At 40.8% G+C, this 26,123-nt stretch overlaps 1 protein-coding gene across 1 annotated transcript; it reads left to right on the top strand.

The window, feature by feature from the left end:
- The first annotated feature begins 75 nt into the window (after positions 1-75).
- LOC134192271 (uncharacterized) lies at positions 76-26,123 on the top strand. The gene is made up of 13 exons (XM_062660993.1): positions 76-458; positions 1,500-1,598; positions 1,666-1,732; positions 1,795-2,027; positions 8,214-8,497; positions 8,560-8,899; positions 9,228-9,617; positions 13,016-13,107; positions 13,166-13,340; positions 21,862-21,939; positions 24,625-24,831; positions 24,909-24,971; positions 25,689-26,123. Exons 2-13 carry the CDS (start codon positions 1,593-1,595, stop codon positions 25,878-25,880), a joined length of 2,127 nt encoding a protein of 708 aa, XP_062516977.1. The 5' UTR covers positions 76-458; positions 1,500-1,592; the 3' UTR covers positions 25,881-26,123.

The raw sequence follows: 26,123 nt of genomic DNA, 5'->3' as shown, positions 1-26,123 counted from the left end.
ATACCTGTTCCCCGCAACGCCAGCAATGTCTTCAAAGTGACGACGTTCAGCGAGACTGTCGAAATGGCGAGTGTCAGCACGAGTCGTGACTTGTTATACATACGGAGACCAGATTATCCACGTGAGTACGTAACTGCACATGACTTCCAGTTCATGCTGCTCGGATATATTTCCGAGCGGGATTTTGTATCAAGTAGATGCCAAGTTTGATACACCTGTTCCTCACAATGGCAGCAAGGTTTTTGAAGTAATACGGTGACCAGCGGGACTGTTGAAATGGCTTCAACCAATTAATCAACGGGATTTTTGGAAACGGGACACTCCGTTACATTTTCTGTCTTCGAAGGGATACTAGCTATATAACAATCAATAGTCTCAGAACGGAATACCATTGACCGGGATATAACTCTGAACGAAATTCTTTATGAGAATTCTGTCCGGCTGATAATTCTTCTGAGGTACACTTCATAATACATAAGAACGGGATACTCTTGCAGCAATATACAAATTTGCATACTTTGGGATACTCAATTTTTGCTAATTTCTCAGAACAGGATATAATTGAACGGGATATAATTGAACGGGATATAATTGAACGGGATATAATTGAACGGGATATAATTGAACGGGATATAACTATGAATAAGAATTCCGTCTGGCTGCTAATTTTTCAGAACGGAGTAAAAATGCATGTGAACTCATGTAACAACATAAATTTGCATACAACATTAGACTAATTAACTTTACTAACCATTAGTAATATTAATAGATAACCTGCCGGTGCGGAGAATGGGATGGTGGGCCAGCACACACACACACACACACACACACACACACACACACACACACACACACATGTGCGCGCGCACACACACACACACACACACACACACACACACACACACACACACACACACAATACACACCACACAAGCGCGTGCGCGTGCACACACACACACACACACACACACACACACACACACACACACAATTTGACCCATTTGTGACCTCAGACAGTACACATGGAGTGTGTCATTTATTACCAGTGGCATGGATAAAAGCAAGATTTTTCAAGTATGCAGTACTTGCATTCTTTAGAATTACACGTACCTGCGTTTCCCTGTGTACATGCATCAAATGGCTAAAGTTTGCTACATGTGTGCTATGCAATGGAAATAACAACTTCCAATAGAATGTCAAGCTGCATGATTAGACGAGTCTCCAGGATTTTATGTTGTCTTTGCCCAATATGCAGCAGTTAGTGCTATATGTGGGAATTTGTCTGCCATAAATGGAACACTATTAATTTAATGTATGGATATTTAGCTGGTACATAAATTTGAATCAGTCCATTTCATAGCAGCATATAGTGATCACTTCTCCTTACATGGGTAGAGTTCAGTGTAAGTTGGTTATGTTATTGCACGATATTAGCAAGATATTTCTGACACAACTTGTTTGAGCAATTGTTACCTTCAGCCTTCTGCCTCTGCTTATAGGAATTCTGCCTTTTGGCTATTGCTGGAGTTTCAAGTGATTTTCTACTGCAAACTTTTTTCTTTACATCGGTTCTTTCAATTGACATACGGCAAATGGAGGTTAGTAGCTCCCACTTATAAGCTATTTGAACCTAATGATTTTGTAATGGTGTGGATTTGCATATAGATAGTTGATGTCACTACACATAAGTTGACCTGGGGTGATTTATCATATTGTAACTCTAACCAGCAAGGTGTAGATTGATCCAAGGAAAGAATACAAGTTGTTACAGTCAAGTGTTGTTGTTTGATTTAGGCACTGACTTGAAAGTTGTTGATCCTGTAAAATCAGAATACAGTAATATGCAAGGTATCAATCCATCATCGCCAATGATAAGATTAAATTCAAAGTCATGGAATCATTCGAATGGCCACATTACATCAAGCAGATGGAATCATAAAGGAGTTGGTGCAACTGGTAGAACTCCAAAGCAGCTTTCACTGGCTTACTTTATTGCTCGAACGAGACTTGTGCAAAAGTTTGTTACTGTGAGTCTAAATTTTTGTACTTAATCATGGTTGTGTTCACACTTGGGTTAGCAAACCCGGGGAGGGGGGTGCACTAATTAATCATAACACCCTGCTGTGGTATCATGCGCAAAGTGTGCTCTCACATCTTGAGCTTGTCCAGTTGCTTCTAATTAGGGTGTGTGAACTCTAGTAGACTGCAACTGATTGTATCATGTATTCAAGCTATGCTACTCAATTCCCGTGCAAGAAATGAAACGTCTTCCAACCACTTTCCATCTTCGAGTGCCTTCTCTAGGTGTAGGGACCACATGCGTATGATAGAACAGCAACAGTTGCCTGAATCTATGGATGCAACAACATCTTTCACTACAGAATTTCACAAGTCATGCTGCTGATTCGATTTGCTCAAGAAAAACTGCCAGACCAACACAAAGTAGAGCAATCTTCTTTGATTCATTGCTGTGATACGCGATATGAATAAACTGGAATGTTTTGACGAGCGCTAACTCCAGCTAAACCCAGTGCTAACCCTACATTTCGGAAGGGCTAGGCTAGCCCTGCTCTAACCCACATTCATGTCGTAAACTGACCCGATTATTGTAATTGGTTATGCTAAGCAGTGGCAAACCCAGTTTTAAACCCCAGTGTGAACACAGCCCATAGCTATGTAATAGTTAATACTACTGATACTGATGTCATATGTTGTATTTGAAATAGTACTGATATATGCAGGGTTTTGGTTGCGTTAGGTTATGTTACGTATGTTAAATAGACCATTACTACATGTACTGCCAGTCAGTGTGGAAAATAACGGTTGGGCATTGGACAATGCCCGACTAAATAATGAAAATGACTGACTGCAAGGATTTACCTTGAGACCCATCCCCACTAGGGCACTCAGTCGAGAATATGAGACTTTCAATGTCTAGGCCACTGTTTTATAAACAGTTTGGAGAGGGAGGTCCCATCATACATGTTCAGAAGCAGTTACACTAATTGAAATTGAGTAATATTTTCAAGTGCTCAATTAATGGTGAAAGCATTTTTTATTGTCTTGTGTTGATATAAATGGCAGGCAGGTTGCTACCATTTAGTAGGCAATGGTTGTTATGTCACAGACGATGTGTTGCTCATGAAATGTATAAAGGTGTTGCTATAACTACTACTTTTTAAAAATATAGTCTTTTTGTTGGCCTTCCTGAACATCAGCTGTTTGTGGTCAGCCTGTGACAAATATTGTAATTAGTAGAAGCTGTTGGCGCAAGTCATTCTAACTTCGTGTAATTGGACTTTTGTGAAAGCAGATACTAAATACTGTAAATTTTTGTATGCATTTGATTTTCGTATTGTTTGTACAACTATTAAATGTACTAAATTAAAATTTTTCTTGGATGGCAACTGACTGCAAATCGTCATTAGTGATGTTGATGATGTACTACAACACAAGATCCAACTGAACAATTCACTGGTTTTAGAACAACAGAAGACCAAAATGAAAATCTCTTTGTGCAACTTGTCCGGTTTGCAACACTATAATGTCACTCAACTCAAAGTGTTTCTGAAAATACTCTAACAGATATTTAGCAATGGCATCAGCAGAAGATGAACCAGACAGAGCAACTAATGCTTCATAATGTGGGATGTGGTTATGACAATCATAAACATAGATTCGTCTTTCTGATGTGGCACCCATCATAATTATATAGAGGTTAGTCACTAAAACTCCAGCAGCTAGCCCATCTGGAAACTCCTTTGCAGCTTCAACAAGACCAATTACCAATTTCTTCCATTCAAAGTCTTCAGTTACAAAGATGTCTTTTTAATTTCATGTTCACTTTACTCAACACGGACAACTCTTGGTCAATAGACAAAAGCCCTTTCATTCCACAGCTCTCATATGTATTATGGTGCTGAAGCCATAATATTACAGTGCCACAGGTGTTTGTCAGGGGCAGATTTCCCTTTTTATAAGACGTTTGTAGTCTTTCACAGATAAATCTGTGTGGAACCAATATTACTATAGTAGTGCAGGCTGAGCTGCCATGTTGTCTACCAATTAGAGACTCGCGGAGATGAAATTGGAAATGTTTGTGAAGGCTCTTTGATCTGAGTGCTTGCAACTACCACTGATGGAACAAATATGGCATTAGTATTGCTTGTACTTACACTGTCCTTCAGTTCAAGCATATGTTTAGCATTTACTAAAGTAGGACACTGATGATCTGCCATTTTACTATTGACATTCCTTTCATCATTCAAAGAAAGCGCCGTACGTATTCCAGCTTGTCGCATTCACTTTGAATAAGGTCAAGGTGATGTGTTGTTGACAGCTTCAAAAGATTGGATTAGCCACTTTGCATGAACGGCCTTGACTACAGACAACTGCAAATCTGGAGAAATCGACACTATGGCTGCTGTAGCATCATCTCCTGTGAATTTCCATGGTCGGGCACACTCTATAAGCATATCAACAAGTGAATCTTTTTGTTAGTGGTTGCAGTTCTAATATACAATTCCCAGGTATATAACAATCTCATATCCACACTTTGTGAGAGCTTGGATCATGTCGTTTGTCCTGTGAGCCTTCTTGTATACAGCAGAGATTTCTACGTCTTTGGAAGCCTTTGCTTTCTCTTGTTTGTTTCGTCCAGGAAAGCAGAACTTATTGAATGTACTGCAGCATTATCTCTTGCGTACAGCAGTGGGATTGCAAATGCCAAGTGTTCTATTCTGTGGGATAGATTGATAGTCCCACATGGATGGCAGCGTTCTGTCTTTCCTTGGAAAATGACATGAGGAGGAAGCAGGATTTGAGAGAGAGAGTTCATTCTAACGTGCGGGTTATCTCATGCTTGTCTTCCTGTCTCTTTAGTGCCACCTGTCTCTTTAGTGCCACCTGCTTCATGCCTTACCTGACAATTGTCTATTGATCTACAGGAACCACCCGAAGCCCTGTCTCCATGATCAAGTCTGAAGGAATGTCTTGTGTCGTTACTGCTGTGGTGATTAGAATACATATTTTCTGCTTCTGGAAGTTTTTCAGCAATTATTTTAGAAGCCTTAGTTGATTTCTTTTTACAAAGTGAGCTCTCTTGTAAAAAGAATTACAACATGAACATTCCCTTCATTTGCTGTTCTAAAGTTAAGGCTACAGTTTTGTTCTTGCAGCAGTGATGGTGGGTTCTGTAAGTTATTGCCAATGTGCAGCCCAACACTACCCTTTTTTGGTGGACAATGCAGCCGCTGTCTTGCAAGGCATGCAAGACACTTTTTCGTCCAATGCCGGCCCAACAAGAAGGGGTCTGCCACGACTGCTTTCTGCTAGTTGTACCATTTCTTCAGGTTGTTGGTTTGGTACTAGTAACTCTTCGATACACATTGCCGATTGATTGTATGCTGTGGGGAGCCCTCGAGTCGTGTTCACGTAGTGGATTAGACGCATTATATTGCTCAACACAAGACTTTGATATCATACGCACTAGCCCCTAATCCAATGACTACACAGTCATTCCAATACCGATACTTGTATGTGCCTGTGTGACGTCATGTAATCTATTTATCTAGATAAGGTCTTGGTAATACTTCAAACGATACATTTTCTTACATTCATTTTCTCTTGCCCACATCGTCTCTCCTTTCTATAATTTTGGTAAGTCTTGCTGCAGGTCTTGTTTTGTAATTGTCTCTCTGTTGTTGTCTACATTGATTTTCCCTCTTTTGAAGACTGGTTAAGTTTGGAATATTTGGTTTTTGTTGTTCTGACTGGATTGGTATCGTTGTTCGTAATCTTCGACTTATTAGCAATTCGGAAGGACTTTACCCATTACTCAGAGATGTTGCTCTGTACTCTAGAAGTGCTAGATTTGGATCTTTACATTTCTTTAGAATGTTTTTGACTATCTAGACTGCGGACTCTGCCTCTCCATTAGACTGAGGGAATTTAGGGCTTGATGTCACATGAATAAATCCATAGTCTCTAGCAAATTGCTTGAACTCTTCCGAAGTATATTGTGATCCATTATCGGACCTTTCAACGTCAAGTATTCGATGTCTAGAAAATATTTCTTATAGGTGCCAGATCACTTCTCTTGACATTGTGTTTTGCAGTGCTCTCAATTCGATATAACGTGAGAAGTAATCTATAACAACAATATATGACTTTTCTTTGAACATCAATAGGTCAGTGGCTACGTTTTGCCATGGCAACTTAAGAATTCTGTGAGAATTAGGGGCTTTGTTGGGTTTTTTTTTTGCAACAAATTGCCCACTTCTCCACATACTCTTTGAGCTCTGTGCTCCTCCCAGGCCACCATATCGATTGTTTTGCTTTTTTCAGCACTTAAAAATTCTCTTGTCCGTTGTGTAGACACTTCAATATTTCTTTCCTTAATCCTTTAGGTATTATCAATCTGCATCCTCTCAGTAGAAGATCATCTTGAATTGTCAACTCAGTGGCTACTTGCATGTATAGCTTTCATTCTCCACTGATTCCATGCTCTGGCCAACCGTCTTGTACAAAATTTCTAATTTGTCGACGTGTTGGGTCTTGCTTCTGCATTTGTCTTACCTGTTCAAGTCTTTTGTCTGTTGCTGGCAATTCACTGATGACTTAATGTACCCAATTCTTGATTTTTTTGTTGTAATGTGTCATCTTTCGCAGTAGTCGCGTTGATGGGACTTCTTGATAACGTGTCTGCTGTTCCTAATTCTCTGCTGGGCACATGCCCTATGTCAGTGTGGAAAATAGGGAATTATTTTGGCTCAGACAAACTGAGCTTAGGTAGGACATTCATTTATGTAGGTGTGACATGTATCAATACGTCCCACCCTGCTGCAGCCATTTTGCATACAATTTTTATAAGCTGTTATCATATGACAATGGTTAACTATATGGTTTGGTTATGTGCTAAATACTGTAATTGCATTCCATTGTTTTTTGATACATGAGAGTTTTTACCAAAGTAATGCATCTATATCATGCTAAGAAAGGAAAACCACTTTTGTTGGAACGTTGGCTTGTTATCTCGTAGCAGTAGCTATGCCTACTGTACTGTGTTTCTCATAGTGTTGTGTTGCAAATGAAGCTATTTGGAATAGCAGCACCTACTAAGTGGTTTCTAAACAAAGACAAGTGCATTATCAACTTCCAGACCCAAAGTGGGAGCAAAGTAGCTCTAGGTGACTTACTGGACAGCTACAGTATGTCTCAGCTAAGGTTTTCTTTGGATAAATCATACTAGGAGGCACCTACGCTCATGAAATTAACACCATATTGGAAAGCCCATCACATGCTGAGAAACAAGAACATTACGCCTAAAGTGGATTTGGTTGGACAAACAACACATTTGGTGGGACATTGTCCGATGTCCTACCGCCATTTTCCACACTGCTATATTGTACTGATATCGCATTAGTCTCATCCTTGTCTCTATCCTAGGTGATAATTCCTCTAAATTCTTGTTTCCCAGTAATGACACAAGAGGTTTGTGATCAGTGATCACTTGAATTGTTTTCCCAACAAGTATTGAGAAAAAACGCTTACGTCCCCACGTTGCTAATGTTTCTTTTTCCAATTGGGCATACTTATTTTCAGTTTCAGACAATGTTCTTGATGCATAGACACTGGTCTCCAATTTCCCTTTTGTTGTCGTTGTTCGAGGACTGCGCCGAGTCTAAATGACTATGCGTCCGCCATTCACATGTTTCACGGTTGGGATCATAGACAGCCAATTGATATCAGTGCTTCGAATAATGCCTTTTTCAGACTTGGCAAATGCTTTCCTTTAAGGCTCTTTCTAATACCAAACACTGCGTGGGCTCATTGATGCTTTCAAAGGTTCTGCTGTCGATGATAAATTTTGGATAAATCTTTCATGGTAATTTATCTCAAGAAAGCGTCATACTTCTTTGCTTTGTGGCTCTCTCAATCTCAATATTGCATGGCTTTGCTGGGGTCGGATCTAATTCCTTCAGCATTGATGATGTGTTTTAAGAATTTTACTTTTTCTTGGGCAAAATGGCATTTTACTTCGTTACTCCTTCAGCTTGTAATCTATCCAAAACCACAATTAGATTTTCAATCAATTTCACGTGTTTCATTGTCATGACTTATGGTGTGGTTGTGTATTTGACCAATATCTTACTAGCTAGTGTTACAAGGTGTTGCTGCTATAGGTCTTATGACTTACTTTGGTGTTGTTTTAGATTAGCTTTGCTTGTTATGTTTTGTATCTGACATACTATTCAATTGTTGCATCTCCTCAACTTGCTACCACATTCTCAGAGCACCAAGTGTCATTGTCTACGCCTCACCTTCTAAATCAAACCAATTATGAGTTTGGTAATGTGAAGGCATCGACAGATCATTTGATGTTGGGAACTTCTCCAGTGGAAGCTTTGCAAGAATCATACACCAGGAATCTTTATGCGCTGACACGCTTACACTGGCCATCTTTTCTTCACCTTTATAATAAGACAACAAATGGACGGTACAGCTATGATTACATGTTTTCATTAGTAAGGTTGAATTATTGTGTTACTGTTTATAAAGGTATATCAATGTCCTTCCTCCAATCTTTGTTCAAGCCACTTCTAATAGAAATCGGGATTCTGCCACTGAAACACAAATGCATGATGAAGGCTGGATTAGCAGTGGACCATTTGCCAGTTTTCTTGATTTCCTAATCTTTCTATCTGGCGATCCCGAAATGTCTACTCACCAAAAAACTGTTGCTTTTGTCATTATCTTTATTCTGTTTCTTGCAATTGCTGTGTGGTACATTATACAGCTGTACTGGTGTGTCAAAGAGAAGACATTACTTTCTGAAGAGAGCCGACATTCTCAAGTCTTTCCTCACTTGAGACCAGTGACTCTAAAACAACACAAACAGGTGACAGTTATTAGTTTGCTTTACTTTTTAATGTTGTGGAGTTATTTTAAAGATTAAAGCTATAAATTATATTAGGCTATCAGCAATACAGACTTCATGCAATCATATACCTCACCTGGTATTGCATATGGTATTCACTGCTGTTTATGTTGATGTTTTGGTGATAGAAAAATGAAACATTGTATGGCAGTGTTTTGTGAGTTGCATGTGTTGAGAACTGAACATGCTGACATGAGTTGTTATTAGTAGTGTACTTGAGATATCAAAACACTAGCTGTTCTTCAATGGAATCATGAGGTCAGTAGCATTGTTGTTTTATGCTCTCTAGGAAGTGGAATGTATTGCTCTGGACAACTCCCTTGCTGCCAGCTCTTGCCTTGGTGGAGAGATTCGAGTGTGGAATTTGACTAGTGGCTGTTGTGTGCAAAAGTTTTGTCGTTTGTCTCATTGTCACAACAACAAAACTGATAATGTATTGCCTACATTTGGAAAGTGTCAAGAAAATGATGGGCTGAAGCGAAGGAGCACTGTGTCACTACAGAAAAGTTTGCATATCAAAGCATCTGATACTGCACAAGGAATACAGGGTTTTGGTGTACATGGTTCAAATGGTCAGCTGTATGCAACCACTTCTCACAATCACTTTCCAGAGGTGCCTTGGTCATTGGCAATTAGAAACAAGATGTTAGCAGTCGGGTATGGTGATGGTGTTATTGAGGTGAGCATTCACATTTACTGAGACATCAAAATTAAGGTTTTTTGTTGGTATGGTTATAGTGCTATGTTTAGTTTGTTGTTGCTGTTATGTTTGTTTTGTAGTTTATGTTATGCTTGCTTTGTTACTAAAACTGACTATACTTGCAGAAAACAATAAGAGATTTCTTCTGTAGTTTTATGAACAAATTCCGTGCAATTTTTACAAGAGGTAAATACTGTGTTTAGGATTGCTAACTCGTAATATCAAATTATAAGGAGCATGTGATTATTAATTAGGACCTATTGTATGGAAATCACCAATATAGTTTTCAAAAAGTTGTTAGTACGGCCATTATTTTATTGACAGCCCACAGATTGATAGTTAAAAAGTGTCTCTCTAAGTGTTGTTAGGGATATAAATCGAATGTTGTAGCAATGAAGATCGATATGGAAGATCATGCATTCAACTGAATACACTAAAGCCTGAGAAGCCTTATTTTCTCTTGAGTTGTTTTGATGTTTTGTGGGCTCCAATAAGATTCGAAGACTGCCTCTATGTTCTTGACAGATATGTCAAATGTAGAATAAGTATTAACTCAAATTGCATTGTAAAGATTTGCTTGTCGTGATTCATTATAACCGAGACAGCACTGTGTTATGCAGCATTTGTTGCACAGCCTTAGAGACAGTTGACAAAGACGTCTAAAACTTCACCACATGGACAATGGTAATGGAGTAAGGGGAAATTTTTAAGTATGCAGACTTATGTATGCTCTGAGGCATGTCAGGGCCAAGGTTAAAGTTGAAACTACACAGCAAAGCAGAATAATTTTCTTCATTTTTTGATCAGTTTGAAAATATGGCTATCACGATTTTGTGTGAGCATCATGGCGTGTCCTCTGCCATTTTGGAAGCAGACTGACATGTGCTCTGGTATCTGGCACTCACAGGTGTGTCTGCTAACACTCTCAGGCACTTCTATTTTCAGCGATCCATAAACATTGATGATGAGGAGTTGTCTACAGATGCTGTGACAACACAACGAACCAAGTGCGACTTCTCTCTGCTGCGGTATCTAACTAAATGTACTACAAGTTTTTCAGGATGCTAAACTTAAGAAAACAGAAGCTCACTTCATAAGCTCTCAAAAGATGTACCAATGGACTTTCTTACAGTAACATCTGCCAGCTTATTTAATTAGATTTATATGCATAGCACAGCACCTCTTATTGAGACACAATTAACATGTCAACACATATGAAAATTGTGATCAAGCAAACAGTCAAGCTAAGAAACACAATCTGTCATTACAATCCATGTGTATATCTAGATGATTCATTAGATAGATAATTAGATTTTTATTGGATATATCAAATTTCCTTGTGTGATGACCTTGGATAGATACCGTAAAACCAGAAAATCGTGTGTACATAATATGTGCGATTTTGTCCAAAATCACTTATTCAACTCTATTGTGCAGTTTTAAATTGTGCGATTGGCAGCCATGTACACTCATAAAACTGTTTATCACAGATTGTTAATTTCTAGTAGAACAGCAAATACAACACCAGGTCACAGACTGAAATCAATTCCAACTGATCTAAATGCGTTGGCAATGTCAAGATGATGTGCACAGTAATCGAATGCATTCAATAACCATTGAGCAGCTAATGCTTTCAAAACACTGATTTGCAAACCAACTACCAGTGTATCCACTTTGTCTCCACTGGATAAGTGACATGAAACTTTGTCAGAATACCATGCCACAAAACTCTGCTTCATGTGGTCTTTCAAGGGCTTATTCACGCACATATCAAGAGGTTGAAGTCTGTCAGTGCAGTTGGCAGGAACAAAGACACACAGAATAGACTCCAACTTGAATTTGTCTAGCACTGATTGAACTCGATAAGCCCGGAACACGTCCAAGATCAGCAATGCTATCTGTGACTCTGGAAGTCCTAATTGAGCCTTGGCTTTCTTTAGGTAAGGCTTCAGGATGGTGTCAATGGCGCGTAGAACTGTAGCCTCATTAGCCCAATGGTTTGGTGTGTGCCACATATTCCAGTTCTCTGGAAAATTAAATGTTGGGTGGCATTTCTCTGTTTTGCCCTCAAGTAGAACTTATGAAGGCAACATGTTGCCTGAAGCTGAGATTGTTAGCAATGCCGTTATTTCTCGTTTGTCGTTCATTCCTTTGATCGAAATTCTACCTGTTCCTTGTTTCTCCTGGTCCACTGTGATGATGGAACTATCTGGACAGCTGTTTGATCCCAGTTGGAACCAGTTGAGGTGGAATGTTGTGTTTTGCAACCTTCTGTTTGATTCGCGTCACAATGTCAACCTTGAGCGCCTCGAATTCGGCAAGAGGAAGTTTTGCTGCAGTAGATCATTTTCGTTTGACAAATTTCTTTCGAGTCAGTAGAGATCGGGCGTAGGACTGAGTGATGTCAACTGTGCCCCCGTTTTCCTTTAGAAGGTATCTGTTACATGCCTGCAAGATGCCCTTTGCTGCTGCTTCAACAACACGTGTCGTGACAATGCCTCCAGCAGCTTGTAATTTAATTACGTAATCGAACCACACAATCCAGGTCCCCAAGCATTGGACTACGTCCACGTTGTCTAGGAGGGAGAGTGGTAACGGCAATCGGTCCATGATGCGTTGAAGTAGCTGCTTGGCGTTGCAATTCCACCTTGTACAAATCACGGAACTTGCGGACTGTCGACTCAGGCACGTTCCAGCGCAGTTGCCTAGTGAAGTGTCTGGCTGCTGCAGCATGCCCGTGGTGGGCTGCATACTTTCCAATAGCTGCCCTCACTTCTTCACTGTACATGTGCTGACTTGTCATGTTTCTTCGTTTGGCTGTAGCTAGTAGGTCGGTATTTTCATCTCCAACGGCATCATTGGCAACCTCTTCCTCTCCATTAACCGGAACAGGGACAAATATGCTCTTTTCTTTTGGCGTAATATGCTGAAAGAAATCGCAGATCAACATGGAAGAAACGGATGCTGTTCGGTAACAGGTGCTAAAGAATCATGCATGCACAATATAGGTTTATGTTGTGTGCATGCAATTCGTGCAATGTCAGTTCGACCGCACGAAACGCACGATATAATGTACTACACGATTTTTTGGTTTTATGGTACAGCAAACTACATAAAATGTCAGCTAAACCTCTATAACTTAAGTTATTAATGGAGGTACGCCTGAGTTCATTGACTACTGAAAGAAAAGTTCTATAACAATTTTTTCATAACAAGTTTTGTGTTAGTTTTGTGTACACGTGATTAAGAGAACTAAGACTAAATACCAACAACTATACAGTAGGTGTAGGTAAGTAATTAATCATAAAAGAGGTTAAAACGTTTGTGTTAATGGATTTTAGTTTAACACTTTACATTCTGTGTTTCTTTTCTTGTAGCTCTACAATGTGGTTACAAGAAGTCAGTGTACGATTGGTGACAATAGTTCAGGTGCTTTGCGTTGTTGCTTTGCTGATTCATCTGCTAGCAGGTATTAATGAAGCTAAGAATGAGTGGTAGTGACTACCCTATTAGTCTTGTCTTTTTAGGCTAGTTATTGGCCGGTTGAATGGATGCATTGGCATGTATTGTATTCAACAAGCTGCTAGCGGTGTCATACGTTGGAGATGTGTTTCTACTGTTCAAGCTCACCATGAACCAGTTAGCCATTTGAAGTGTGGAGAAGGATATGTTATATCTGGCAGTGCTGACCATCTGGTGAAGGTAATAGTAATAACAGTAGTGGTGTGGTATATTCAACTACACCATATTTGGAAAATAGAATAAAATAAGAACTCGTCATGGGCTGAGCCTTGTTATCGAGGAATCAGTTTTTACAATGGGTTTTAGGCTTATTACACCTTGGCTCTTGTGGATGTTCCTTTGATGACTGAAAAGGCCAATTCTTGTGTAGAACAAGTTACCACATGTTGCATCTCAAAGTGGGAGGTAATAATAATAACAACAACAACAACAGCAACAACAACAACAGCAGCAATAACAATAGTAATGAAACTTGTAATGGATTTCGATATTACGCTATAGTCCAACAAAACTAAGAATGATGCAAAGTTTAGTTATTGCTACAACACTTGTTGCAAGAGGAATATTGATGTGTGGCAGGTATGACTTTGATTTTGATTGGCATTCTCACAGGCACATGATGGATGACTGGATCAATGAAAAAGCTAATCTGCATCGTATCCAACTTAATGTCCAACTTAATGTCCAACTTAATGTGCTGTATGTAGACTTCTTTTTCTTCGAGCATAGAAGCCAGTTTTAACAAATGTTGATGTAATTTTGCTTGTTCCGCCACATGAAAGTATGATGGGAGTGAAGGATTCGTGTTCAACTTGTAGGACTCATTGCTCATATTGCCGTCGCTTGTGCAGTTCATGTCTAAGAAACAGCGAGTTGATCAACGATGAAGTGTAAGAAGGGCAATTAGGATTAAAGACTCGGACGTCAAAAAACTTCTATAGGCGACCTCCCCATACAACATGCACACTGAAATATCCAGACGAGCATCTTGTTCAGTATTTGCAGCGACTCTCCATCTAAGTTTGAAGTCTAGGTTCTATGTCTACGTTGGAGCAGACCTCCTTACCCGTTTGTCCAAAAGATCACAAACCTCATTGTGACGTAATGAAGTAAATCCTCCTGTGGGACAAGCCAAGGTGTGGTTGAACTAATGGTGCTCCAAAGACGCAAAAGTCTGACAAATGTTTTGGACGCCAGCCATACCTCAACTGTACTGCATCACAAGAAGCTGCTTAGTGGATATAGAATCTGTGCTCGTCTAGCGATAGTGCAGTCAACCAATTAGAAGCTTCCAACTCACTTGTCAAATCTACAGCTTTTTTCAATTATGATGATAGTTGTTGAATCAGCATCATATACATTTTTTACACTTTCTTGTTTTTATAATTTTACGGATGACATTAACTGGCTTTGAATGTTGGAGACATCATTCAGACATCTGCGTTGTTGTAAGATTGCTGCAATAAAAGAATCTGTGACCGTTCTAGATGTATCAATTTCTGTACACTGTATAGTTGGATCACGTATGTCCAGGCCACCAGAGCGACAAAGCAAGGAAGGCAATCTTCTGATGGTATTTCTGGGTTGATTCTGGTCAGTGAGCACAGGAATGAGCTTGGTTCTGATGACACATTCTAACGGCGCCAGATCTGCTCTAGTATATTGGACAGTTCTTGTTGAGTAACTCCACTTGCCTTGCAGGCCATGTACCAAAGCACAATACGATGCATGAGGTTGGGACTTTGCAATGTAAGCTATTTGTTCTATTTGTGCTATCCTGTTTGTCACTTTGCCCTTTGTAAAGGAATTGCAATATTCTAGATTGCCCAGAGGTGCTCCTAAATAGTTTCTTTCTGATTTGGTAACATTGATTTGGCTATTAGCAAATATCTTCTTGGCTTCTTCCAAGTGTTCTGCGTTAACAACTAACCAGGATTTACTGGCATTGGGAAAATAACCAAATTTGGGACCAATGGTGACAAGATTAGTCCACCATCGTTTGAGAGAAGACAAAGTCCCATTTGCAGCTGCATCATCAGCATACCAGACTTGATAACTGTTCAGTGATATTATTTTATCAATCAGTGGAACAGTGGGGCATACATAGCCATGGCCAAAGGGTCTCCTTGGGTAGTGCCTTCTTGTGACAGCAAAGTTTCACTGCTGACAAATAGCTGGCAAGGTGTTCAGTAACAGTTGGCTAGTACAAGGTATATTGCTGGACCAGTTACTGCTACGTTTTGCGAAGCAACTTGACGGTTCAAGCTGTATAATGCATTGGATGCGTCTACCAAAAGGACACCTTTAGTGTAGAGTTGGCATACAATGAGTTCAGTGCATGGCTAGCTGCTTCACAGCCAGCAACCTGACCTTCTCATAGTTGAGCTGCTTCAGTGGCTAATAGAACATCAGGTTTAATAACCGCTAAAATACATTTTTCGATAATCCTTCTGACTGTCTCACACACTTCTATCAGTCGAATTCCTGGATTCTTGTTGAGAGGTATCAGTCTACATGCAACAAAGGCATCAATAGACATGGGATCAACAAATTTTCTTGCTATGATGCGCATGAAAGCCACTCAAGCATTTGCATAATGTTGTCAAAATTTACGAAAACTCGTGCATAAGTGCCTTTGCTGAGCTACATCTCAAGCCCCAGTGGCGACAGTAAATTATGAAACTTGTCTGTCTGTCTTTCTTTCTCATGTTTATCTAGCTTTGTCCTTGAGAATATGACTCATTTCAGTCGTTGGGGAGTTTCTGTAGTCTGTCCGTTGACGATGACATTCAGTGCTTTTCTGGTAGTCATTGGTATCCACTAGGCATGCTGTTCCAAGTTTGCGGTCACCGTAATGCCTGCAGTGTATATCAAATTGGCTAGTCATTGATCATCGTGTGGATTACACAGAAACATGTACCCTGCTGGACTCACCGGCCAGGTTTGTGGGCACCCAGATGGGGTAAAGACCCCACTTGCCCATCATGGAGGGGCATAACGACACGCATAATAATTAGGAACACGGCACAACAACTTTAGTGATATAGCTTTAACAACTACAATACCAGCAACACACTGCTACAGCAACTGCAATTATAAAAAGAAACTATGTCAAGTAGAAAGAACAGCTATGCTTCTGTTAAAAGAAAAGACTTAGTGAGAGAGCTCAAGACGAGCTTCACTCTGCACAGTGTCCATCATGTCCAATTTGAGTGGACAATGTGGTTTGGATCTCACCTCTGGAACACACAGAATTGCCGATCTTAATAGAGCAAAACTTTGTCCATCTAATCATAGACATTGTTTGTGCATAAGAGGTATTTTGATTGTTTGAAATGATGTTAGCTATATGCTTGGAAAATGTGGTAGCTTCTTTGCCCATCCCTCCATTGGAAGAAATACTAGTGGAGTGAAGCTTCTCCTTTCAATCTCTCTAACTCTTTTGCGGTATGCACATTGTTTTCTTGTTTGTGGTTCCTGTATACTTGTTGAAGGTTGGTGCGTCTGTAACTTGGCACGGTAGGATAGAATACCATGATGTCGAAAAATGGTGCGCGTTCATCTCTTCGCCAAACTTCACGTGCAGATACATCAGAATTTGCAGTACCCCAGTGAAGATTTTCTCCAGAAAGGTCATGAAGATGAGTCTCCACAGCAACATTTGAGCAGATGTCAGATAGCAAATCTGCTGTGATGTCTCTTACTTCGTTGTGTCTAAATGTTGGAAAACTGCCTTTAGGGCAGATTATTACATGATTAATTCCAAAGTTTGACCTGCAAGGGTAATGCAACGGATCTTCTTCCAATGGCCATCTATATCTCAGACATATAGCATTCCGAAAATCAGCTTGATGTAGTTGGAAATCATGTTGCTGAATAGGTGGTACAGTCAAACAACTATGTATTGATGCTTCTTTTTCCATTGCCACCTCTATCGATCTCTTGATAGACAGTGAAGCTGTCTCTTGCAGACTTTTCAGAATGTTCTGTCTTTCTGCTTGTTTTTTCATTATTAAGACCCTCTTTGTTTGTCTGATAGAGTCACTTTTAATTGAATAAGATGGCTCTTGGGCTACTATTAAAGCTGCAAGAGGAGCAGATATTTGAATTGATGCATGAAATTGCTAATCAGCTATTTGCATAGGATCATAATGTTCAGACCACCAAGTCGACATGGCAGCGCCAATAGTTTCCTTATATCATCACTGAATGCAACTTGACCAGTCAGAGCTGGAAGAAAGTGTTGACGAATAGCTGTCTCTAGTGCGGTCAAACGATGGGAAATGCTTTGAACTGTGCGGGACAAATATACAGTGACCGGCATAATTATAGATCCACCTAGCGTGTGTGATATAGTACAAAATGTAAACAAATTTTGTTGCAGAACTTAATTAAATACAATGATAGCGATGCTTTAGATACTCAGGTTGGTCATGCTGTTTTCAACACAGCTGGTCTTCGTAGTTTTTCAAGCGATTTTAGAGTAAAGATTTACGGTAGTCTGGCAACTAGCTACATCAGCACTGTCTAGTGTGGGGTTGATTTCTGTATTCTCAATTATGCGATGAGCACGTCAACAACTGACGAAAATGGGTTGCTGCCAATATCTTACTTCTTTGCCTTGATATAGAGAGACAAGCAGCTTATTACTTTACAAAATAACAAAAGATTTTTCTGCGACGTCACATAAGTCATGCACATGCAAATGATTGTCTCCGGGCTTGAGCAATGACTATTTCTTGTTTTACCAATAGTTTGTGGACTGTTTAGCCCAATTGTTATGCAAATTTTAGATGTTGTCTGTCAACATTACTCTACACAACGGAAACACTCACTTCCGGTTTGTTGCAAGACGATTGAAGATTTGAGTGCAGCTGAGACAATCAGCTGTTTTATGTGGGGCACCAAATGCTCTATGCATAAAACTAGGCATGCTGTACAGCCTATTCATTCAGCTGTTTTCTTGTTTGGTCATGACAATTTTGTGCTGTTTCCTCTCCTTGCCATAGGCTGCGTGGTCTACAACTTAGTCCAGAAACTCGTGGCACAATCGAAGCCCGACACGAAAACAGTGTCTCCCAACGTGTTAGTACAACATTTGCCGAAAAATCACGAGGAGCAGTTCAGAAGTGTCTGAAGAGGCTGTCTGTGGGCAGTAGGGTTTGCAGGAAAATGTCAGGAGAAAGAAAGTGATGACTAGACGAGACGATTGTTTGTTAGAGAGATTCGCCATTAGATAGAAAAGCTACGTCGCGAGGCAGCTGAGCAGACGCTTTGCCACTGCAACAGGCAAGTTCCTATCTGAGAGATCCATTGTTTGTCATCTCAAAAAAGGTGTCAACGCGTGTTGACCTTGCAAGAAGCCACGATGACACCGGAACACCAGCGTCGTCGTCTTCGCGAGTGGCCAGTAGCACACCAGCACCTGGACACTCGAGGACTGAACCCACGCCTTGATTTTTCAGCTGGAGTAACGCGATGCCAATCCAAATGAAAATCTGTGGCACTAGTTGATAATTAGCACCGTCTTGAAACTCAAGAATGACTCTGGGAAGCAAATTATAGGATGCATATAAATGGGGATTTCCCAAGACATGGTCGAAAACTTGATAGCGTGTGTTCCCAGGAGGAATGCGGCGATCCAGAGAAGGCCACTAAGTGCTGAACCATACGTTTCAATGTCATTAGTCAGAATAAACTTAAACCTGCTTCTAGAAAAGCCACAACAAATCTCAGAGAAAGCAAAGCCTTTTAGTCTACTGTTTCAGTCAGCTAGGCGCCAAGCGACCCATTCTCACTCTTATGCCTATAGAAAGTTTAGGAAAAGCCTAGGTTTAACAATAAACCAACCATAGATATGTGTTGTTAATACTCTGTCTGCAGGAGTCAAATGCAACAAGATTAGTGAAGCAGAACTTCCATAAACTTTAATTCAATTTACGGTTGTGGTCGCGTGCGCTAGATTTATCTAGGTGGATCTATAGTTATGCCGGTCACTGTATATAATAGATACTTAGACCATGTGTAAATGCCAAGTAGGCAGCATCAGGTTGTGTTGTAGCAATTTTAGATAGGTTGATGACTTGCTCTACTTATTTAGCAACCTTTTCTTTAACATATAATCAGTGGTATCACAACTTTCTCCCAAAACAGCACCCAAATGCCATTTGTCAGCGGTAGTAATGTGAACATTGGTGTCCTTGAACACTTCCTCAGCTTGAGCTTTAGCTGTAGGCTTGAAAATTAACCAGCAGTTGCTTGGGTTTGCAAAGTATCAAACTGTTGTTCATTCTCAAGCAGATTATCCCACCATTTACAGACTTTTGTGGTAGAGCCAGCTCCTGTAGCATCATTGGCATACCAGACTTGCTTGCATATGCCATTAATCTTAGAAATCAAGAGAGCAAAGTACCGACGACATACATGGCCATGGTTAAGGGATCTCCCTGTATTGAAACAACGACTTTGCTTCCAAGAACATACATCATGACTTCTTTTTCAGTATGTTATGGAGGGGCATAACGACACATATAATGAAACGAGTCTGTTGTTTTTTCTCATTGTCAGTTTGACTATGTTTGTGAGAGTAGACTTGTTTCTGTTGAACAGAAGTTTCTGTGATCTGGCATGGGGACCGTTACCAATGAGGAGCAGTGCTTTCCTGGTAGTCATTGATATCTACTGGGCATGCTGTTTAGAGCTGGCGAAATCCCCGTAGCACACGCAATCAATAATTGAAGCACCATATGGATTACACGGAACATGTACCTCTCTGTGACTTACCTGCCTGGTTGGAGGTCGCCCAGTTGTGGTTAAAGACCCCAGTTACCCTACTTAGAGGGTGATGACGACATAATATTAACCAAGTCGTACAGTCGCAACAAGATTTAGGTCATCAATGGGTTTCCACTGGCGGTTTTCAGTTACGGTTTTGGTGTCATTCATTGGAGGACCACGGACCCGCAACAGCTTGATCGACGGACCAGGAAACTTCTTTCTATGCACGGTGTCCACCATCCTGCGGCAGACGTTGACCGGCTGTACCCTCCTTGCACTGAGGGTGTTGAGGGTTACAACAGATCGAGTCGACGTATCAGTCTTGTGTTGTGGGGTAGGACTGTTACCTTTGTAGCAGCTCTGATCTCTTCATGCAAATGGTACAGGAGCGTGATGCTAGGGGTCCTCTCATTCGATCCGACGCATGGCTCATCAGTTTACTGCACAGCTGCAGAGGAGTCTCTCTAGGGACAGCAAGTCGAAGAGTCTGCATGGAAGTGGGACTATCCTGTGGTGTCTTCAAGCAAACGTCTCAGACAGACGCAAAACATTTCCGCAAGTGCAGCAGTTCCCTTCGTGTACAGTCCTGTGGTAGAAACCTTTGCATGGTCAGTATTGCTGTCTCATTGAGAAACCACCTGTGAACATGGAAAAGACCTGCAGATGGCTGAAGAATCTTCCTGCTTCAACCAAGGGACTGGTTGTTGCTGCTCAAGACCAAGCTCTTCAGACTCGGTATTATGAGTGCAACTTTCTGCATCGAGATGTCAGTCCCACATGCCACTTGTGCAGTGCATACCTGGCAACAGTTGACCACATTGTGGCAGGCTGTAGTGGCTTGGCATTGATGGACTACACTGATAGACACAATCAGGTGGCCTTCATTATTCACTGGGACATTTGTCGTCAGGTTGGGGTTCCACTGGAGAGCAGATGGTACCGGCATCATCCTGATATGTTCGTAGAGACGGATGACCTGTGAGATGCAGCCATCCCTACTGCTAAGAAGGTCGGTGCCAATCGTCCTGACATCAGTTACAGAAGTAAGAGCAGGTGTCCTGCTGATGGCAACGTTGCCATGAAACAGGCTGAGAAGTTGATGAAATACAGTGACTTGTGGGTGGAGGTAAAGCTACATGTGGCAGTGTCGGACACTAGTTGTTCCGGTGGTGTTGGGAGTGTTGGGCACAGTGCACGCAGGTATTATACGGTGGCTGGACATTACTCCTGGTCATCACAACCTCCAGCACTTACAGGAAGCAGTGCTTAGTTGGATCCTGCGTAAAGTCATGTTCTTCTGTCTAGACAGCCATGATAATCTCTAAGCACCTCTGAGACAGGGTTTTCTTCTGGTGCCTACAAGATGCCTTGCGAACCAGACTGATCTGGTTGAGCACAACATCATACGAGTGACGAAAGCACTATAATGAAATGAATTTGTTGGTTCTTTCCCTCTCTGCTTATCTGGTTGTGTCTGTGAGAGGAGTTTTGTTTCCATCGGTGGGGAGTTCTGTGATCGTTGGAGTGAGGATCAGTGTTTTTGCTGTTGGCCATTGATATCTACTGGGCATGCTGTCGAGAGCTGGCGAAATCTTTGTGGTGCAGACAATCAAAATTGATATGCCATTTAATGCCGCCATATGGATTACACGGAAACACTGTACCTCTCTGGGACTTACCCTGTGGGAATGGTGGGCACCCAGTTGAAGGTAAACATCCCACTCACCCTGCTGAGAGGATGATGACAACATAAATTTTTTACTCACCAGATTCTGGTACAGTTCTCATATAGGGCAGAAAACAAACAGACAGCATTGACAGACAATAGACTATAACATGGATTTGTCAGACTTCACTTTCTTGTAACTAACAACAAACATTTATTTGTTTACTCTAGTTGTAATAATACACTTGTTGTCTTTAGGTATTCAATGTAGACAGCTTCTCACTCACAGCAATTCTTATTGGCCATACAAGTGACATTACATCTCTCTGTCTCAGTGTAAGCATATAGAACCACAGAAGTGTAAAGCCTGGTTTACAATGAGTGGCTGCCGGTAGTGGAAACAGATGCCATTCTGCTGTTTCTGCTGCTGTTACCGGTAATGCGAGACTGTTTACAATACAACAGCATAGGACACAGGTTGTGTGTAGGTATGGGTTAAAAGCAAGCATGCTAGATTCACGTGATAGATCTGGGATACGAAGACACGTGATATGAATTTTACAAGTGGTTGGTTACTGTCCAGCAGCAACCACTAGTCTTGCAGCTGAAATAGAACTTGATGTTATTCTGAGCGCCTCGCCGCTCCACCTCCGTTTTCGTTTTACCATACCTGCCGCTCGGATGAACGGTGGTCCATTCATGCTACCAGCTCATATTGTAAACCAGGGTTAAAGAGTTGTATAGTATTCTTGTTTCATAGTCTTTCACTAAGTTATGGTTGCTTATACTAAAGCCAGGTGAAGAACAATAAGCAAATGAGTAAGACAGTCACTGTACACATAGTGGCTTTGTTGGCATCAAATCAGGTGGTGTGAAAACCTTTAATAACAGACTCAGCTATCAGCTAACTTGCTACTTCTTAATGCATTCTTAGCACAATCCTATTCAGCATTAATGGGTAACTGCATACAACAGAAATTTTTTCATGCTGTTAATATGGTTCAGGTTTTTGTATGTATGACTAGAAATAGTATTAGATTTATCAACTGCGTCCCTCTGGAAAATAGCAGATCAAAGTTAGTTTTAGTTCACCAAGTTTCTGTAAAGTATGTGGTACTGAGTACATGTCATTGAGGGAGTCTTACACATATCATGTGCAGAGTAAACACTATTAGTAGTGAACCATTGGAATGGTCACATCTTGAATTCTGTAGCAAATCTACTTTGACCTTGAAATGGATACTAAAATGATGGCAGTTTCTCAAAGGGCTTGTTCAGTGAAGGTACAACTTCATCTTGTCATCACATGTACACGTTTACAAAGATCTGCATACAGCCATTGAACTGCATGTTTACGCTTAGGATCATTGAGGGCACTGTTGTAGCTGAAGCATTACTTTCTGGTTTAAATCTTGACAAGGAGAAAAGACAGAGTACCAGTAGCTTGTTTCAATGGTACATGCAGATAGAGATTGCAAGCATGATTTGAACAACATCCGGGTCATTAGATTCTAAAACTACATCTTTGTACAATGGGCAGATCACTTGCAAGCTCGTTCTGAGCAAACTATCTGTTTGATTACTGTCATATTTTGCAATTCTTGCCTGCCTGATTCTTGAACACACTTCTATTCTGTGTGAAGGTTCTAGTGCAGAGGATGTCACTAGCAAATTATTGGAACAGCTTGAAACTTGACTTCTCTAGTGCTGAGTTGTTCTCCACACTTGTTCTTATTTCTTTCACAGCAGTTGATCTCTCAGTAACAGAAAGATAATTCTAATTCTTGGTTGGCAAAGACACAACTGAAAATCTAAAACTGTTTTCATATGATTTATCTAACTATAACTGTCTATTGGCAACATAAGGAATGGTTTTCATCTGTCCATTACAGTTCCCCCTTAGTGTTCTGTGTGGCTGTGGCATGTTCGACTACTCATGATAGATAGAACTTCTAGATAGAATATCGTGATATCTGAAGTGATGCAGGGTTGCATATAATTTACAAATTAGACATTGAGAATTTTTCGGTGATTCTATTTGAACACAAGTGCTTCAAAGGGCAGTTGGCTTAACAGAAAAGCAAATGATCTGAACCCTACATTATATAATTGTATTTGTTGCATGTTTACCTGTGTATTCGCTTGTTGCTAAGAGGTTTTTGTTTATAGTAACACTTGAGCACAATAACCCAATCTTATTATTTATATAAATTGAGCAAATTGACGAGTCCTGTATGTGACCAGTAAATTTACAACTCCAGTTTGGGTTGCTCTGAAGCTGCCTCTGCCACATTGCCATCATTATGCCATTAAACCATTGACGTGTAAACATATGCCATGTCAAAATGGACTACTATACCTAATAGAAAGATAGACTACCATCTGATATAGCATGTTTAATACCAATCAAACCACAATGAAACATCTTGCCAACATGCAACAGCTCAGCTTTAGGAGAGGTGGCCAAGTAATATTATGCAAAATTAGTTAATCCATAATAAGTAGTTGATAGGTATCCATGTTTATTTTTATTGGACCTTGGTCACGAGGGGCATCCTCTTCAATAACTGGCCGTGGCTCCCCCAAATAACTATTTTCAGGAAGCCCTTATTATGTTGTCAATAACCCAGATATCTTGTCCCTACAATAGGGTAACTGTAATTTAATGTAGGGCTTGATTTTAATAGCCCAGAGGTTTTGAAGAATTGTGGAGTCTTGTGAGAAAGCACTTAGGGTTCTGTGAAAGTAAATTGAGACAATTATATAAATTAACTTGTAGTCATTTATAAATAGCAACATTTGAACAGCTGCATGTTTGACAAATTAAGAGGCTGCTGTTTTTTGACAAAAATGCACAATCTATATGCTTTGAGCACTTGTATAATCTTTGAACCTTGCTACTGAAACGGCACAGTATGTTTAATTATAAAGTAACCAATCTGAGTATTCACGCTTACCCACTAGACCTTGGGGTAAGAGACTGTACATATTATTTAACTGGTTTGTCACTTTGTATTCCAGGAAAGGTTGGTTGTCAGTGGTTCAGCTGACTGCACTGTAAGGTTGTGGCAACTCTCTCAAGGAAAATCTCTTTGGATTGCTAATGGCCACAAGACAGCAATTCAGTGTGTTGATTGTAATCATAATGTGGTGCTGAGTGCTGCAGCTGATGGTGAAGTGCGTGTGTGGGATGTCATTACTGGACACTTATGTCGTCTCATACAACAAGTAGGTGACAGAATTCTTTGTGGTTGCTAGCTGTTGTTTATTGACATAGTGACATTCAATTTCACTTCTTATCATAGGCTTGTGAGGGTTGTTTGGCTTCAAGTTTATTGCATGGCAACGTTGTGGTCTGTGGCAGCAAGGTCAGCAACTGTCTCATGTGTTGTGTGGAGTGATGCACACTCGAGCAAGTGTGCATGTGTCTGTGTGAGCACGAATGTGTGTGCATGTGGTGTGTGTGTGTGTGTGTGTGTGTGTGTGTGTGTGTGTGTGTGTGTGAGTGTGTGTGTGTGTGTGTGTGTGTGTGTGTGTGTGTGTGAGTGTGTGTGTGTGTGTGTGCACACACGCATGTGTGTGAACGTGCATGTGTGTGTGTGTGTGTGTGAGAGGGAGGGAGGGAGGGGAGAGGGAGAGTGAATGCGTGTGTGTGTGTGTGTGCATGTGTGTGCATGCGTGTGGGAGAGGAAGGGAGGGAGGGGGAGGGAGAGTGAATGCGTGTGTGTGAGTGCACTTGCGTGCACGTGTGTGTGTGTGTGTGTGAGAGAGAGAGAGAGAGAGAGAGAGAGAGAGAGGGAGGGAGGGAGGGAGGGAGGGAGGGAGGGAGGGAGGGAGGGAGGGAGGGAGGGAGGGAGGGAGGGAGGGAGGGAGGGAGGGAGGGAGGGAGGGAGAATACATGCGTGTGTGTGAGTGTACTTGCGTGCATGTGTGTTCACGTGTGTGTGTGTGTGTGTGTGTGTGTGTGTGTGTGTGTGTGTGTGTGTGTGTGTGTGTGTGTGTGTGTGTGTTCACGTGTGTGTGTGTGTGAGAGAGAGAGAGAGAGAGAGAGAGTTATTTTTGTTTGATACTTGTTGTACTTCCAGGGTTGTTTAATAATTTATGATTCTGTGAGTGGAAACTTACTGAAGTCATTCAAACTCACAGACACAGACAGTGATGACATAGAATCAATTGTTCAACACATTTTACCTACTTCTGATCGGTCTGGGATTCTGTGCAGTTATGGCCAACAACTAAAACTGGTAAACCTCCCTGTTCTCAGCAATCCGTCATAGACTGGGTATTAAAAAGCAGTCCATGTACTCAACAGCAGTCTATGCAGTGGCCTGTTGTCAGGCTGGAATTGAAATTTTGTGCATTTATGAAATGCGTTGTTTTTTCCTCTTGTAGTTGTGGCTGACAAGAATTCTTATGTGGCTCTGATATGCATGAGAACATATTGTTTGGTAGTTTTGAAATTTATATGTAGACTTGATGTACATGATTTTAGCATTCTGGATTATGCATATAGGAATGAA

The sequence above is a fragment of the Corticium candelabrum genome, chromosome 16 (assembly GCF_963422355.1).
Source record: "Corticium candelabrum chromosome 16, ooCorCand1.1, whole genome shotgun sequence".
NCBI lineage: Eukaryota > Metazoa > Porifera > Homoscleromorpha > Homosclerophorida > Plakinidae > Corticium > Corticium candelabrum.
Note: the sequence above shows the minus strand (reverse complement) of the source record. Positions and strands in the feature narration are given on the sequence as shown.

What these genes read in the sequence shown, in the direction of transcription:
- LOC134192271 (XM_062660993.1), top strand. An exon ending in CTCTAAAACAACACAAACAG is followed by an intron (nt 8,900 to 9,227) that starts GTGACAGTTATT and finishes TATGCTCTCTAG; the next exon opens with GAAGTGGAATGTATTGCTCT. An exon ending in TATGTCGTCTCATACAACAA is followed by an intron (nt 24,832 to 24,908) that starts GTAGGTGACAGA and finishes TTCTTATCATAG; the next exon opens with GCTTGTGAGGGTTGTTTGGC.